At 26.8% G+C, this 16,565-nt stretch overlaps 2 protein-coding genes across 3 annotated transcripts; one reads left to right on the plus strand and one right to left on the minus strand.

The window, feature by feature from the left end:
- Positions 1-5,795: 5,795 nt before the first annotated feature.
- On the plus strand, positions 5,796-7,736 carry OCT59_019192 (uncharacterized protein; the record flags this gene model as incomplete). Of its 2 annotated transcripts, XM_066135856.1 has the most annotated exons (2): positions 5,796-6,901; positions 6,985-6,994. In XM_066135856.1, 2 exons carry the CDS (start codon positions 5,796-5,798, stop codon positions 6,992-6,994), a joined length of 1,116 nt encoding a protein of 371 aa, XP_066005108.1. The 2 variants fall into 2 exon arrangements, with proteins under 2 accessions (XP_066005108.1, XP_025184503.1); XM_025310227.1 differs by having other exon boundaries at positions 5,796-7,736.
- A 2,351-nt stretch (positions 7,737-10,087) lies between these two features.
- Positions 10,088-16,475, minus strand: OCT59_019193 (uncharacterized protein; the record flags this gene model as incomplete). The annotated part of the gene is made up of 7 exons (XM_025331633.1): positions 10,088-10,264; positions 10,366-10,527; positions 10,613-10,781; positions 10,860-10,938; positions 11,013-13,959; positions 14,030-14,085; positions 14,168-16,475. The coding sequence occupies 7 exons, from the start codon at positions 16,473-16,475 to the stop codon at positions 10,088-10,090; spliced, it is 5,898 nt and encodes a 1,965-aa protein (XP_025184502.1).
- Between the last annotated feature and the right edge of the window lie 90 nt (positions 16,476-16,565).

A 16,565-nucleotide genomic window follows, 5' to 3' on the forward strand; every position in this document is an offset into this window, starting at 1 on the left:
ATTTTTCATGATTATATTGTAATAAAACAATTCTACTATCCGATTGTTGATCATTTTTAGTTCTGGAAAATTATGATAACTGAATATCATAATAATAAGACAATGATAATGAAATTTTACCATTTAGTTGTTGTTTATTGTTTTGTTTCAAAATAAAAAATTACTTGATATAACATTTATTTAATTTTATCATCCAATTGTTGAGAAAAAAAATTTTATGATAACATTATAATAAAACAACAATCTTATTATCTGATTGTTAATCATTTTTAGAATTACTACCCTGAAAAAATTTTCATGATAGCATTATAACTAAAGTTGCCTGCCAAAACTCTACAGGCTATTGTCGAAATGTCGAAACTAAAACCTGTAGAAATGCCGAAATGCCGAAATAGTTTCGACATGTCAAAATTGTCGAAACCTAAAAATATTACGTTTCACGTAATAACTCGGCTTCCAATGATCGTAGAAAGATGCACCATAGCTCGTTGGAATCGTCTCATAACGACGAGTCGAATGGTGGTTAGATCGTCTTTCTACGATCACTGGATGCCGAGATATTGAGCGAAACGTCAAAAATCAGCATTTTGTATTTTGCGATACTGCGCCATTTGACGTTTCACTTAATAACTCGGCATCCAGTGATCGTAGAAAGACGATTTAGCCACCATTCGACTCGTCGTTATGAGACGATTCCAACGAGCTATGGTGCATCTTTCTATGATCATTGGACGCCGAGTTATTACGTGAAATGTAATATTTTTAGGTTTCGACAATTTTGACATGTCAAAATAGTTTTGACAATTTTGACATGCCGAAACTCCCTAATTTCGGCAGGGAACTTTAATTATAACGATAATGTAATGACGACGATAATGAAAATTTACCATTTGATTATTGTTTATTTTTTGGTTCAAAATAAAAAAAAAATGTATCTATATTTAAATAAGTAATACAAACAAATTGTTTATTTACATAATATTAAAATTTGTCATCCGGTTGTTGATCATTTTTGGCTAACAAAAAAATTATTCAGTTTTCACATGATTTGCTAAAAATTTTATCCCATAATTTTTAAGCAAGAAAGATCATTCTATATAAGTGCAATATCACCCTATGGGTGGGTGGGTGGCGCGTCACGTTATTGTTATGACTTGAAATGATTGACATGTCATGATAGGTTAACGTTAACTTAACGTTAACATAAGATTAGTTTTTGAGTGATTTCCATTTTAAGATGCTGATCCCCCATCTTTGGTATTGATTTGCTGATTATATAAATACATTTCAAATCAAGCTTTTCTATTTTAGTACGATCGGCAACCAACAAATCTTTTAGTGTTTTAATTATTAATTGTAGATTTAAATAAAAATTTTTTATACAATAAAATGTTTAAAAACTTGATAACAAAAATTAATTGCATCTTAATTTATTGAAACAAGAGGTTCCTAGCAATTTATTCATACTATATCATCTACTAAAACTATTATCTCATTAAATATTTAATAGTAAAAAAAAAATTTTTTTTAATAACTCATTCCCTATAAGAAATATGTATACGGAAAGGATACGTTTTGTATACATTTTATGCACGTTTCTATAGATTCCGTATACAAATTCCGTATAATTAATAAGCAATTCATTTTTGAACATTTTTTAAAAAAACTAATGTATACGGAAAAAATTAATCATACGGAATGTATACGGAATTTTTAAACTTAATATTTTTAGAAAATAATTTTACAAAAATCTCGTATCATAACACGAGATCACGTGATTGTTTATTGTTTTGTTATGATACGTTTTTTGTTTTTATATAAACCCTTACTTTGATGAGTTTGATCTTCCGATCTTCCTTTCTGTCTTTCCCTTCCTTCTCTTTTCTCTTGTCTTATTTTTGTTATTTTTTTTAAATTTTTCTTCTTTCTTCGTCATCCCCCTTTTAAAAAAAAATTTTTTTTTTCGTACCTCACTTTAAAAAAAAAATTTTTTTTTGATTTTATTCTTTTATTCCCACTCTTACCCTATAAAAAATTTTATCGGATACATTCCAATTTTTTTCCGAATTTGTTGAAAATACTCCGATTATACTGATAACATTCCGATTATATTTCAAGTTAAAATTTAGAAGTTTTGATATGGTAAAAAGTATTAGGAAATACTCCGAAAAAATTTTGAAGATATTCCGAATTTGTATTCAAATTGAAAATGTTCCGATTATATCCCGATTATTTAAAATATTTTTATTTACAATATATTTCAATAATACAATTTGGCCCATATTTGACCTCAATTAGTAACGGTAAAGATCAGCAATTAGACTCCTAAATCAATTAATTTACACTTTTTTAACTTTTTAAACTCTCCTTCATTTTTCTTTCCCTTCCCTTCGTCCTTTCTTTGTCCTTCCCTCTTTTTGTCCTTTCCCTACCATTCCCTTTTCTTTGTCTTTCTTTCTCCTTTCCCACCTCGTACTTTCTGTTGAAAAAAATCCTAAACGAAACTTTTAGCCATTTTTTCGGTCTCCTTGAACGCGAAATTTTGATAAGTTTTTCAAAATTTTTTTATTTTATTTTAACGAACTTTATAGCAGTTTGTCTTTTTTCTTTTTAATTATTCATTTAACAAATGTCTTATTAATGTTTCATTTGTTCTCTTTTTTTAATGGACTAGCCTTGAACATATGGAAATTTTGCGTGGAATCATTAATCTTTTAAATGGTAGGAAGGGTTTTTGGATGCGTAAGAATCTGGCGAGCTATTTTCCTATTCTTTTTATAATTCATCTATGTTAACAAACGGTACTAACAGTTCATTTCATTTCTTTTTTAGTGGCTCTTTTGGTCTCTGGAGTGTGCATTAGTAAAGTATTTTAACAAAGAACATTTCATTTTTTTTTTTGTTCTTTGGAGTATCTGGACATGCAGGAAAATTTGATGAGTGAATATTTTTCCTTTGAATTAATTCTATTTTAAAATAAAATGATTGCTAACATGTTTTTTTATTTTTTAGACGACTTCTGATTTCAAAGCACTGGAATCATAGTGAGTTTTTGGAATCTTTCAAAAACTAATTTAAAAAAATGTTTATTACTGTAACATTTCATTATTTCTACTTTATAGAGATCTGGTTAAATCTTGATTTTGAATCTTGGGTAAGTTTTTGAAAAAAGTCTGAAACTTTAATAAAAAACGTTAGTATGACACGTTTACTATTTTCTTTTGTAGGTTTTGGCATCTTATTTTTGATCTATAAGCGAAACCTAGTATGTTTTCTAAGTGAAACCTTTCAAAAAAAACTAAGAAGCTTTTATCCAAGGTATCAATCCACCTCTTAAGTGCAAAAATATCACACCACCTAATAAAAAACTCGAGAAAGTGGTATCACTACCTATTCCAATTTCTAAGAACATCACCTGATATACCAATATCTCCAAAAATGGACGAAAATACTCCAATTTCTGAATCATTTCCACATACTGATATTGCTATTTCATCCATGTCTATTTCTTAATGATCATCAAGTATAGTTCTTACTAAAATAAAAACTAATGACGCCCAATTACCTTTACGAGAAAGGAAAAGAAGGTCAGCTAGAATGAATAACGTGCAAATTCAGAAAAAATAACCAAAACAACAAAGGTCACACAACACTTGTAAGAAAGCTAGAAATAATGATGGAGAATCTTATTAATATAGAGAGTCCTATTATTAATGTATCAATTTATTTATGTATTATTGAAAAATACATAGTTCACATTCATGAATACTTTCAGATAATATCCTACAAATATAATTGAAGTGTATCTTGATTGCATTCAATAAAACTTACTGAATACTTTCGGATAATATCTGTGTAAATTATCTGATAATATTCCGTTTAAATTTCATAAATTTACTGAGTATAATTTGAGTGTTTCCGGGTAATAACCTAAAGTATTATTCCGAAAAATGATCACTTTTCGGAATGGAATCATAATAGTAAAAATCGGAACATTTTCGGAATACAAAAACCAGATAAAATTCGGAATACTTTCATAAAAAATTTTTTATAGGGCTTCTTTTTTTTAAAAAAAATTTTCTTCTTTCTATTTCTATTTCCTCTTTATAAAAAATTTTTATTTTTCTAACTTTGACGTCCTCCCTGCCTTTAAAAAAAAAATTTTTTTTAACTTTCCTAATTTCGTTACTCTCTTTTTAAAAAAATATTTTTTTTGATTTATTCTTTATTCCCCTTTCTTTTTTATTTATATTTTCCCTTTTTTTATTTCATAGGCCAGCAGATTTTTTTTTGTGAGAAGATTCAGTTTCTTTTTTCTTTTTGTAGATCAGTTTGGGAGTCCTTTCCTTTTTGTAGGATTGTTCAGGATTTTTTTTCTTTTTTTAGGTCAGTTCAAATTTTCTTTTTTTTTTTTTGTAAGTTGGGTTCAGATTCTTTTCTTTTTGTAGGTTGTTTCAGTTTTGTTGCTTCAGAGTCTTCTTTTTTTGTAGGTCAGTTTTGGATTTATTTTGTTGTTTTGGTTTCTTTTTCATCAGATGCTTCATAATTCTTTCATTTATGTAGGTCAGACATTCTGGAGTTCTCTTTCTTTTTTTGTAGGAATGCTGACCTTTGGTGACTTGGACGATTGCAAATACTATATGAAGGGGGGTTTTGTTTCCAATTAAGTTAGACGTTCTTATGTTTCTTTTTTTTGTTTTTTTTAGGTTGTTTGACTCCAAATGAACCTGAACTTATAGATAATTTTGGTTGCAATAGGTGGTTTTAATAAGGAGGGAATTTTCATAATGTATTTGTATTTTGTTTATTTTTTATTTTTATTTAATTTAATAAAGTAAAATTAGATTTATGTAAATATAATTATAGTAAACTGTAATACAAATAGTAAATTCAGTGACCAAATCGTATAAATTTCGTGATAAAATCAGTGATCAAATCATGTAAATTCCATATGAATTCCGTGCAAATTCCGTATCCAAACCATATTTTTAGTGATACGGAATTGTGCATTTTTCCGTATCCTATTATGATACGTTATTTCTAAGGAAAAAAATCGTATAAAAACTTTATAAAAAACGTATCCAATTTTTTTATAGGGATTATAAAGCGAACAGCAAAAAGAAAAAAATCGTGTAGATACTATCAAGTAATTTTAAGCGAATCACTGGACCCAAATTCACATGACTGTGCTAAAAATTGACGTGACTGGACCAGGGACGATGATTTTTTGCGGCGGTATAAAGTAAATTTTGTGTGTGATAAAAATAAATTTTGTGAAATTTTGTGATTTGGCCAGAATTATGCAAGGTTGGCCAACATTACTATTCGTAAATTCTGGTCAAATTTAGTGTCTGCCGGAATTATAATGATTTCAAATCCTAAATCAGGCCAAAAACTTGAAAATTATCAACATTTTTATAACCAAATTTTGTGATTTTCTGTGAAATTCTGTGATCACAAAAAATCATCGTCCCTGGACTGGACTCAGAAAGATCATCGGACCAGACACCGTAAGGGCGTAAGGCATAACCTAGTAAGAAGTAATCATTGTGCAGAATCATTTATTCTGTAGACCTAGTTATAGTATCATATTAAAGAAAAATTATTTGTTGTAATGAATGATGTGCAAGGATTGCATTTGGGATATGGCAGATCGTCATATTTAAAACCAAGCTAAATTAAGTAATAGCTTTGTATGGGTGTAATACGTAGCTTGTACAACAGTTATGACAGTTACACATGCACCAGTAAAAAGCTATAAAAAACGTCTCGTTTTTTTTTTTTTTTAAAAAAAAATGTCTTTTGAAATTGTATTTATTAAAACCATAGAAGACTCGCAACAAAGTATTTTAAAAAAATTAAATTTAGAAGATTTCTTATCTGATATTCGCAATAATGATGATGATATTAATAATTCATTATTATTTACAAAAAAATTAAGTGATGAGTACGCTAAAATAGAGCGTAAAGATGAAAAAATTTATCGTTTAAAAGAAATTATAACAGTCAAAAATGGACAACATATTTTATATTTAACGAAAAGCCCGTGTTGGAACATCTTTAATGATAATTGTAAATTAGATTATGGATGTACTATGAGTATTGATGGAATTAAGAAAGCTAATAAAAGAGCATTTAAAATGAAAGATTGTGAATTAACTGAAATTAAGGCTAAAGGGTATAAAAAAGATAAACTCGAATTTGAATCAAAAGAAGATTGGATGAAAAAAACAAATTTATTTTTTAGTACCGACGTTAATATACAGAATTTTGTAGAGCTAGGATTATCAATTGAAAGTTCACAAAGTGAAGATTTTAATGACGAAATTCAATCAGTATATAAATATACAGAAGTTGGAAAAACGTTATTAACATTTCGAGAATATCTGGAACCAACAGAGGAATTCATTAAAGAAGTAAAAAATGCCATAAAATCTGGTAATTCGGAAGAAGAATTTAAGAAAATAACTGAAGAATATGGTCAATTCATTCCAACCGAAGTTATTTTAGGAGGAAGAGTTTATTTTAAAGATGTTAAAATGTCATCAAAGAATTCTGTAGCTAAGTCTAACGAAGGTTCTACAAGTATGAATATTGGACCTTTAAATTTAAAAGCAAGAGTCAATTCTAGTAAATCAAATGGAAAATCAAAGTTTTACAGCTTTAATTATATGAGATTACTTGGAGGAAGTCATCCTGAAAGTGAAAATTTTGATGAAGAATATTGGATAAAAACTTTAAATGATTATCAAAACTGGGATTGCATAGAATTTAAAAATCCCATTAGTATATTTAAGCTTGTACCAGAATCTTTATGTAAAATACCTTATAAGTCTATGGGGAAAAGAATTCTTTATACGAGTACTGAAGATTGTGATTATTATTTAAATGAACCTGGAAGGTATCGGGATTTTGAATTAAAATTACCACGAAATATTTTAGATATTATTCAAAATAAAGAAGCTGATTGTGATATATCTGCAGCAGTTATTGATACTGAAGATTCAAAGAATATTTTTTTTAGCTGTCAAATTCTCAAACCAAAAGCAGAAAAAGGGAAATTGGTGAAACCAAGAGTTATAATTCATGGTATTCAAAAAAAATTCAAATCACATGAATTTAAATTGAAAGTTAAGATAATGGTTGTTGGTTATGATACAAATTTAAATTTTATTCTTCCTAATATCGAGGTAATTAAAAAGCATTGTTATCCACAAGATCAATGCAAATTTAGTAGTATGGAATTATCTAAAAATGAGTTAATAACAAAAAATATTCCTTTTTTTGGAATTCCGGTGTTTGAAGATTGGAATTATCTAAATAAGTCCCTCATTATTGGATATAATTTTCGCAATGTTAATAATGAACTTAAAATTGACATGTTTTCTTATTGTACAAAAGAAAATTGCTACGTTAATTTGCCAAAATTTAATTTTTGTACATTCATTATAAATCATCCTATTTCTAATGCTTATAGATTACTTCCTTTTAAATTTAGTATATTGAAAAAGAAACCATTCGTTGATCTTAAAAATAAATTTACCCCACATTTAAACCCAAAATATATTAGTTCATATTTATCAAAAGTTAATAACTATAAACCATTTTTTTTGAAACAAAAAATTGATCAAATTAAATTAAAATATGTTGATTGCAATTGTGGTAAAACTTGTTCTGTTTGTAAGGATAAAACATTGGGAATATCAAGAGGCGAATGTATTGTATATCACTATTGAGTTCTTTTAATTTTATTTCTTATTTATATTTACTTGTTACCTTATTATCATATAGTTAGTTGTACTATATTATATAACTTACCTGGTAACCTTTTTTTGATGTTTCTTATTTTCCTTTTATTATCGTATCATTTGTATGACGACTTTGTTCCAAAAATGACAAGTTAGAAAATTAAATATATAGAATGCAAATTTCGCAAATTTCGCCTAATTATTCATGTAGTCCATGCATTTGTATAAAATAGGAAAAATAACATTTAATAAAATTGTCCAATTATAAATATATTTTTTAAAACATAACAGTACAAGATGATAACATTGCACAATAAGTAAAAGTATTTTCCGTTATTTAGCAAGAGAATTCTTAGACAGAGACTATAGTAATTATCTTCATGATTGATTTTTTTCATTTGCTATTTGCTAAATTTTTAAATTTTGTGCACTTTAATCATATATTTTTGTTTATATCAGATTTTGACCGGGTACTTTAAGGGGTTACAGTTAGTGATGCAGGAACTGGTTTAATGAATTGGCCAGCATACAAAACCATGTGAATTCCAGTGTGCCGTTTGATGTTATTAATGCCGTAACTTTTACTGTGGCCAATAACGCCGTAGAGTATAAATAGTTTAAATAGTTTAATAGTATAAATAGCTTAACAGTATAAATTTTTAAATCTCTCCGAATTTGTTATCTAAAATTAAAGTTTTCATATTGATTTTTAAATAACCTCATCAGAAAGTTTTTGCCGTTTAAAATCTGCAGAGAATTCTACGTGGAACCATCATGGAAATTCCAAGTGAAACCAATATTTTCCGAATACCCTATAACAAAACATGTAGAGTGGATTCACAGAGTTCAAGGTCGTCACACGTAGATTGATATCGGATAATTTATAAAAATAATTTAATTAAATTATATTAATTTAATTATATTTATTTCTTACTCACCTTAGGAACCGAACCAAATGCCTCGACGTGGTTGTCATCGTTAAAAATTTCCTGATGTTCTTTGATTATAAATTTCATGGAACAATAATTTTTAGTTTTCAATAAGAACTTTAAATGATTGAAAATGATAATCTAAACTATAACAAAAATGTTTATATTAGACCAACCTAAGAAAAGACGACATGGTAAAATTTAATAAATATACACAAGTTATGGTGCCTATTTACACATATACCAGTTACGGCGCATTATTTACCAGTCACAACTTACAATATGCCATACCTTAAAGTAAAGAATTAACTGGTCATAACTCAGTTATGATACGGCCCATCCAAATGTGATCGAGTTCCAACTGCACCTCTAGTTACAGTACTATATACAGCTCTGCATGATATATTTTAAACATTTCGAACAAAAGTTATAATTTGAAGCTATTACTAAAACATTTATTAATGTATAGTAATAGTTTTTTATTGATACTTTTGTTCTCACATTATTTTTATTACATTACATATAGCAATATTTATTCACAAGGCTGAAGCCACGAATTTTCTCGTATATACATCTAAAAAAATTTTTATCCTAACATCAAAGTTTCCAATTTCCCAAATTAGGTTACCAGCAAAATTCATTGCACGATAGGCTACACGAAAAAGAACACGTTTCAATATTAACTCCCATTTTTAATTCGATGTCTTGACATTTCTAATATTCCTTGTATGCGAATAATTTTCGATTAAATTCGATAATTAGAAAATATCATAAAAAATTTCTCGTCTAAGACTTCAGTTTTTTAGCATATAAAATCGTAATTTCGACTGAAATACTGTTTTATGATTTTTTAAAATGGACATAAAGCAATAGAAAATGAATGTCAAAAAACTACCACGCGATGATCATCACCGCACCAGTATTAGCAAATAATTTTGCCCAAAATTCTACCCTAATTCTGGTAGTAAGGTGACAATCACCAGCGATCATTTATCAATACTCGAACGTCTCGACATCTCGTCGTCTCGACGCGATATACCTAATAGTTATTCCTATTAGGATCATGCCGATCTTGGTAGACCGTTATTTTTGCCAGTAAAAAGGGTGGGTAAAAATATCGGTTATGTATAAAATAACACGTTTATTATTTAAAAAATTGGACTTTTTGTATAAAAACTGTGATCTTGGGTGGCATGCATAATAACACAGTTATTGAATGGAAGGGTAACATATCAATCACCCCTACGGAGTGACCGATATTTACCCCATCCAATAACTATAATTTATCTGTTACAAATTAAAAACTTTGCTGAGAACTATTCGTGATAGTAATAAATTTTATAAATAAATAAGTAATGACTTTTATTATAAAAATGTAAAAAAAAAGAAAACTAAATAAGTATACAGTAGTTATTCAATAATATCTTTTAATAAAAGCAAATTTTCCATTTCTTTCATTGAAAAATAATTATCCTTAAAAGCTTTTGGAACGTTTGGAAGTAATTTATGAATTGGCAAAAAATGGCCCATTTTGGGAAAATAAATTTGTTTTCCAAAAGATTTTTTAAATCTAACATAATCTATTCGCTATAATTCAAAATAAAAAATTTACAAATTAGTAAAATTAGTTTAACTGTATTGTAAAAAAAAAATAATAATAATAATAATTCAAACAAATAGAAACATACCATATCAATAGAACCTTTATTAACTTCAATTGAAAGTTGAATCCATCGATTACAATGAACCTTAATTGGCAACGTATATTCGATCCAACCTAATCCTTCAAATTTTGACAAGTCATTATATCTTAATAGATATTCTTTCGTCGGATAAACTTTATTTGAATCCTGTAGTTAAAGTTGAAAATAATAAAAATATAATTAATGTATAATAAATAAACCGAAAGGATCCTTAAAAGTTACTTTAACTCACTTTTTTCCCTTCCGTTATAGAAAATTTCACAAAAGCATTTTGAGATAATATTTTTTTTACATTTATTTTCCAAGCGACATAATGAAAATCTTTCGTGAAATCATTTGTTAACTTTGGCAAATTTAAATAAAATACATCGTCTTTAAAGCAAAACACTTGTCCAGACAAGCTGATATTTTTAAACAAAATTAATTTCGTAACAAGTAATTTAATATTAATTTATATAAATATAACTAATTAATCTTACCTATTTGAATCGCTTACTTTAATAGAATTTAATCCATTATTCAAATTTGTAAGGTTTGAAATAAAATAAAGATTAATTACTGTAAGAAAAATTTCCATAAATTAGTATTTAATAAATTATTTAATTAAAGAACATAATTCACATAATTCTTACCCTTATATAAAAGTTTACTAAATTTATCAACAATTCCAAATTCTTTAAAATCATTTTCATTTATTTTATAATTTATATATAATTCTGACCAAAAATCGGAATATTTTCGTAACAAACAAATAAATGAAATATCTTCCTCATTTAGTATAAATAATCTTCCTAAATCTGATTTTGCCTTCAAATATTCTTCTAATTCAATATATATTTTACATCTCAAAAATAATAATGACTTATTATAATAAATATTAGAGATTTGACTAATTTTTGTAATAATATCATAATCTACTTTAGAGCCATTATTCTTTGATAAATATTTTAAATAATTCAATTGAACTTCTGCCAAATCATCATTAGAATCTAATTCTATGCATTTTTTAAAAGCCAACATCGCATCATCAACGTTTTCTATTGCATAATGTACTAACCCTTTATAATAGTATGCTAAATTATTTAATGGGTCCAATTGTATAACTTTATCAAGATCTAATAAAGCTTTATCATATTCTTGAAGAACATAATATACTATAGCTCTCTTATTCAAATTATGAATATTTTCTGGATCTATAACATTTGATTTTGTAAAATATAATATAGCGTCATTATATCTCCCTATTTTACTCAAAATTTCTCCATAATAGCATAAAATTAATGAATCATTCTCATCAACACTTAACAATTTATCTAACATTTCTAAGGTAGACAAATAATTTTCCTGTTTTTCATAAATATAAGCACAATTCCTAAGACACAAACATTGATTTGGTTTACTTTGCAATGCAATATTAAAGTTTTTTAAAGCATTATCATAATAAATCTGAAACATTTTTTCCGCTTCAAAAAGGTAACTATTTCCAAGTATTATATATAAATTACTTATTTTTGCCTTACAATTTATTGAAGTATTTAAATCATCTATTGCATTTTTATAGTTATTTTCTCTGAAATATATTTCACCGCGAATATACCAGGCAATTGGTTTTTTTTCTTCCAAATTAATGGCCGCTTGTAAACATAAACATGCTAGTTCATAATTACCAAGACATCTATAAATATAGGCTAAAATGCATCTTAAAGAATAACTTTTAGGAAAAAAATTTATAAATTCCTCACACAAACATTCAGCTTTTTCATAATGCTTTTCACCTATTTCTTTTATAATATTTTGATATGTTGGATGTTGTTTTTTCGAAAATCTTGGAAGTAGTGATGATAATGATGCATGTGAATTTAATTTAATTGCATTAACAAATTTCTTTTTTTTAGTTAATATAGAATTTACTTCTGAATTATCACTGTCATATTGATTATCCAATTCTAATTCATTAGTGGGTAAAATATATCCAGATTCAGAAAATTTTGAATACAAATTTTTATAAATAGAAGTTTGTGGTAAATATCTGATATCATTATCATCAATTTTCTCTCGACATTCTGGACATATTTTTTGTCTTAATTTTTTTAAATTATTTAATGATAATAAATGTTGACATTTTAAAACACATAATTGGTCTGTTGGTTCATTACTAACTGGACAAGTAATTTCATCTGCTATAACATTTAAAATATCAATGTTTGGTGCTTGTTCCTGATTTAGATTCTTTTCTTTTCTTTTTCCTTTTATTTCAATATCATCATTTGAAATTTTAAATTCTTCAATGTATTTTTCTTTAACAAATTTTAATAATTTTTGAAATTTTTCTGAAGAATTAGTTGTTGAATTATTTTCATTTAATTTTTGTGTGTATTTATCAAAATCAATTTCAATCATTGAAAACATTTGATTATCAATATTATATAAATGTACCAATATTTCAATAGCTTTAAACTGGATGAAATTGCTTGGAGCTTTGTTAAGTGATTCAATCGCCAAATAATAACAAAGTCCGTATATGGATGTTCGAGTAGATTTTTGAATAAGACTTTGTGCAAGATCTAATATTCCAAACCACAAAGTATGTGGCAATGTAATAGGCTCATTTACAGTTAAGAAACTTCCAGTATTCCTCAAAGATTTAGTAACCTTATTTGATACTTCATCAAATTTGGTTTGAGAATCCAAAATAGATTTATTTGTAACATTAATCCATTCCTTTTCTAAAAAGCTCCAAAAATATTCCATTAATACTAATTCGCGAAATTTTTTACTAATTATCATTTCAGAACTTTCAGACCAGGTGAAAAGGTTACGATGAATTACTAACATAATTCGCCAATCTACATAATAGGATGCTACCGGATACTTGAAACTTAAGCTCTGACGTAATTGAGTTAATGATGATAAGCTTGAAAAACTGTCATTTGTGAGCGCTTTTCCTGGTGAAATATTCAGCATAGTCTTAAGCAAGCTTTTTGTTCTTCTTAAAATTTCATGAAACCAAGTCTCATCATCATGCAAACTATGCAACGTATCCCGCAAATGAATTATTAAGAAGTCAATATTATAATTTCGATTACTATCATGCTGGAATTGGTTGAAATCAGATCCATAATTATTTTCAGATTCTTTTTGTAATACTTGAATTTTTCTATGAATCTCTGCAAATTTTGTTAAAGAATTGTAAACTTTATCACGAAGTTCTTTATTCAGGTGCATAAGCGAAAAACAAATTTGTTCTAATACTGCTGCCCAAGTACGCATATGTAGCTCTAATCTAACCATCGTCTCCTTTTCAATATAATTAAAAGACGTTGGATCCGCCAACGCAATCAAAGAATTTCGAAGGACATCAGGAGAAAATTTATTAAGTGGATCTTCAAAAAGTAACTTTAAAGCATATAAACATTTTGTTTTGGTCAACTCCTTAATAAGCTCTCCTGCTTTTTCATCTGGCGTGATAAATCCATCCTCTTCTAATTTAAGAAGGTCATGGTTATTGATTTTGTATTCAATAAAACTCTCATTTTTTAAATTACTAAATGCAATATCATTCTTGGAAGGACTTCCGCTCTATTATTACATATCGTAATTAGAAATTTTATACTTTTAGGTATGTTATATAAAAGATTTTTTAACTTACGTTCTCAATGGATATACGATCGGATAGTCGACTCCTCGTTTCTATATTAATCATCTCTTATTTTTTTTTGAAAAGAAAAATATTTAGTTAATACACACTGATAAGAAATAAAATAAAAAAAAAGATTACTTAAAATACCTTCATTTGATTTTAACGCTTTGAGTTGAAAATCAAGTGGTTGGTTTGTAACAGATTTATTATCATGAATATTAAAGGAAACTTCATTTTTATTCACGTTAAATAAATTTTCATTAAAATTTTCCTTAATTAAAATATATCCTATTAAATCTAAAGAACATTCCCTTTCTTCGTCATTATCGATTTTCAAACTTTTATAATCTGTAGATAGAATACATATACGTAAATTTACTTCATTTACTGAACAATTATTATTTTCATGATCAGAATCACTCTCAGACGAACTTTCATCATTAGTATCTGATTTAAGCTTATATGCTGATTCAACTTGAAAATTAATAGAATTTTCTTTCCATTCAACTAACTTAATAATATTATTAGGCTCACAATTTATTGGTGAATGATTTGCATGCACAAAAACAGTATATCCTTCATGTAAAGTGAAGGAAGTTCCAATAGTATAATTCCGCTTATTAGGTTGTAATTTAATAGATTCTTTAATACATTTGGCCTGTAATTCTCGATTTTTTGGACTAAAAACGGATAATTGGGAAGGTTTGCCGATAACAATCCATGAAACATAACACTCAGCTATATTAATACTTGTTTCTTCAACTTTTTTTATTATCGCATAAAACCCATTGAAGTCATATAATCCAAAATTAACATATATTTCTCCTAATTTTTCAAATTTTGAATTATTTTCTGAAATGATTGATCCAAATACTTCATAATCTTTATCTTCCAATGATGATCCTAAATCTATTCGTTTATAATGCTCGATATTTTCATTATCTAAATCTTCCAATTTAGTCATTCCTGTCATTATGATATTATGGTTATTGAACTTTTCTAATATTTCATTTATTTTATTTCGTTTTTTCTCATCGAGAATTTGGTAAAGAGGAATGATATCGCTAAATTCAATAATTTCCAAATTATTATTTGTATTATTATTCCAATTAGTCAAATCATTTCTTTCGATAACTCTTCCCTTTTGTGTTAAAAGGTATGAAATATTTAAATTATCCAATGATTCAAGTATTTTATTAACATCATTAACATCATCGAGCGTAATAGACGAAGAAATATTTGATGAAATATTTTTAAGAAGAATTCCTAATATAATTTTTCGTGGAAATAAATGACCATATTCGTTAAACACGTCTTGCAAAGCTTTTAATGGCTTCATACTATTAAGTGCTTTCTCTATAACTTGCTCAAATTCTTTTGTAGGTTTTATAATATCCGTATTTAAGTGAATTTCATATTTCTCGCATTTGACTAGAACATGATTGTAACCTTCATAACTCTTATGACTATCATTAGTAAATGGAAAATTACTTAAGTTATTAATTGAAAAAATATTATTTGAAATTAAAGCAAACTCTAATTTTGTTGACGGCTTAATATTTTTCATATAAGACGTATTAGTTGGATTGACTTTAGGAATTTTAATGATATCAACGGGAATTTTCTTGCTAACTTCTATTTCGTCATTTTTATTAATTATTAATCCTTGAAAAAGATTGAAATCACTAGCCCAGCTCATTAGATTATCATTCATCGCATCTCCAACCCACTCTTCTAAACTTTCATTCTCTTTAAAATTAGAGAATCCAGACCATCTCTTATCGTTAAAAGTTTCCAGGTCATTGATTGTAGTGTTATTTAATTTAGAAATGGGGATGAGATTATCATAAAAAATTATACAAACATTCAATTTCAGATACAAATTATTCATCCAATTAACTAATTTTTCATGAGTATCTAACTTTTCCCCGTCCATTGTTTCTATCTTTGGTAAAAGATTCAATTTAAATAAATTGCTGAATTGAATTTCGGTAGAATATTTAAATGAATTATATACACAGAATAAATAAAATTTTAGAACACTTTGTTGTGCCTGAGTAGCCGAATTAAAATCCTTAATAAACAATTGGCCACCAGCTACAAATTTTCTTGCAAGAGACTGACCATATAATTCGTGCAATTCTTTTTCATCACCACTAAATTCTAAAAATGATTTTAACAAATTTCCATTATAATTAATTTCAAAAACTGGAAAATTAATGCACGTATCCGGTGTTTCATTAACTTCAGGATTAATATACGTGAATACTAATGGCTGTTCTTTATATAAACCTTTTTTCAATTTGTAATCTTCTTCGATAACAACAGCTTGTATACTTGAGCGTATATTATATCCAGTTAAAATTAATCCATGATTCAACTTAAATTTCCTAATAATTTGTTGATTCGTTAATGAATTTATTGCCGCAGTAATTTTCGATGATTGATCGGACATTTTTTAAGATCGGATAAACTTTTATCATATATATTATATAATAAAATAAAAAGAATTTTAATAGTGATTTATAAATTTAGATTAAGCAAT

This window comes from Rhizophagus irregularis, chromosome 28, assembly GCF_026210795.1.
Source record: "Rhizophagus irregularis chromosome 28, complete sequence".
In the NCBI taxonomy this organism is placed as follows: domain Eukaryota; kingdom Fungi; phylum Glomeromycota; class Glomeromycetes; order Glomerales; family Glomeraceae; genus Rhizophagus; species Rhizophagus irregularis.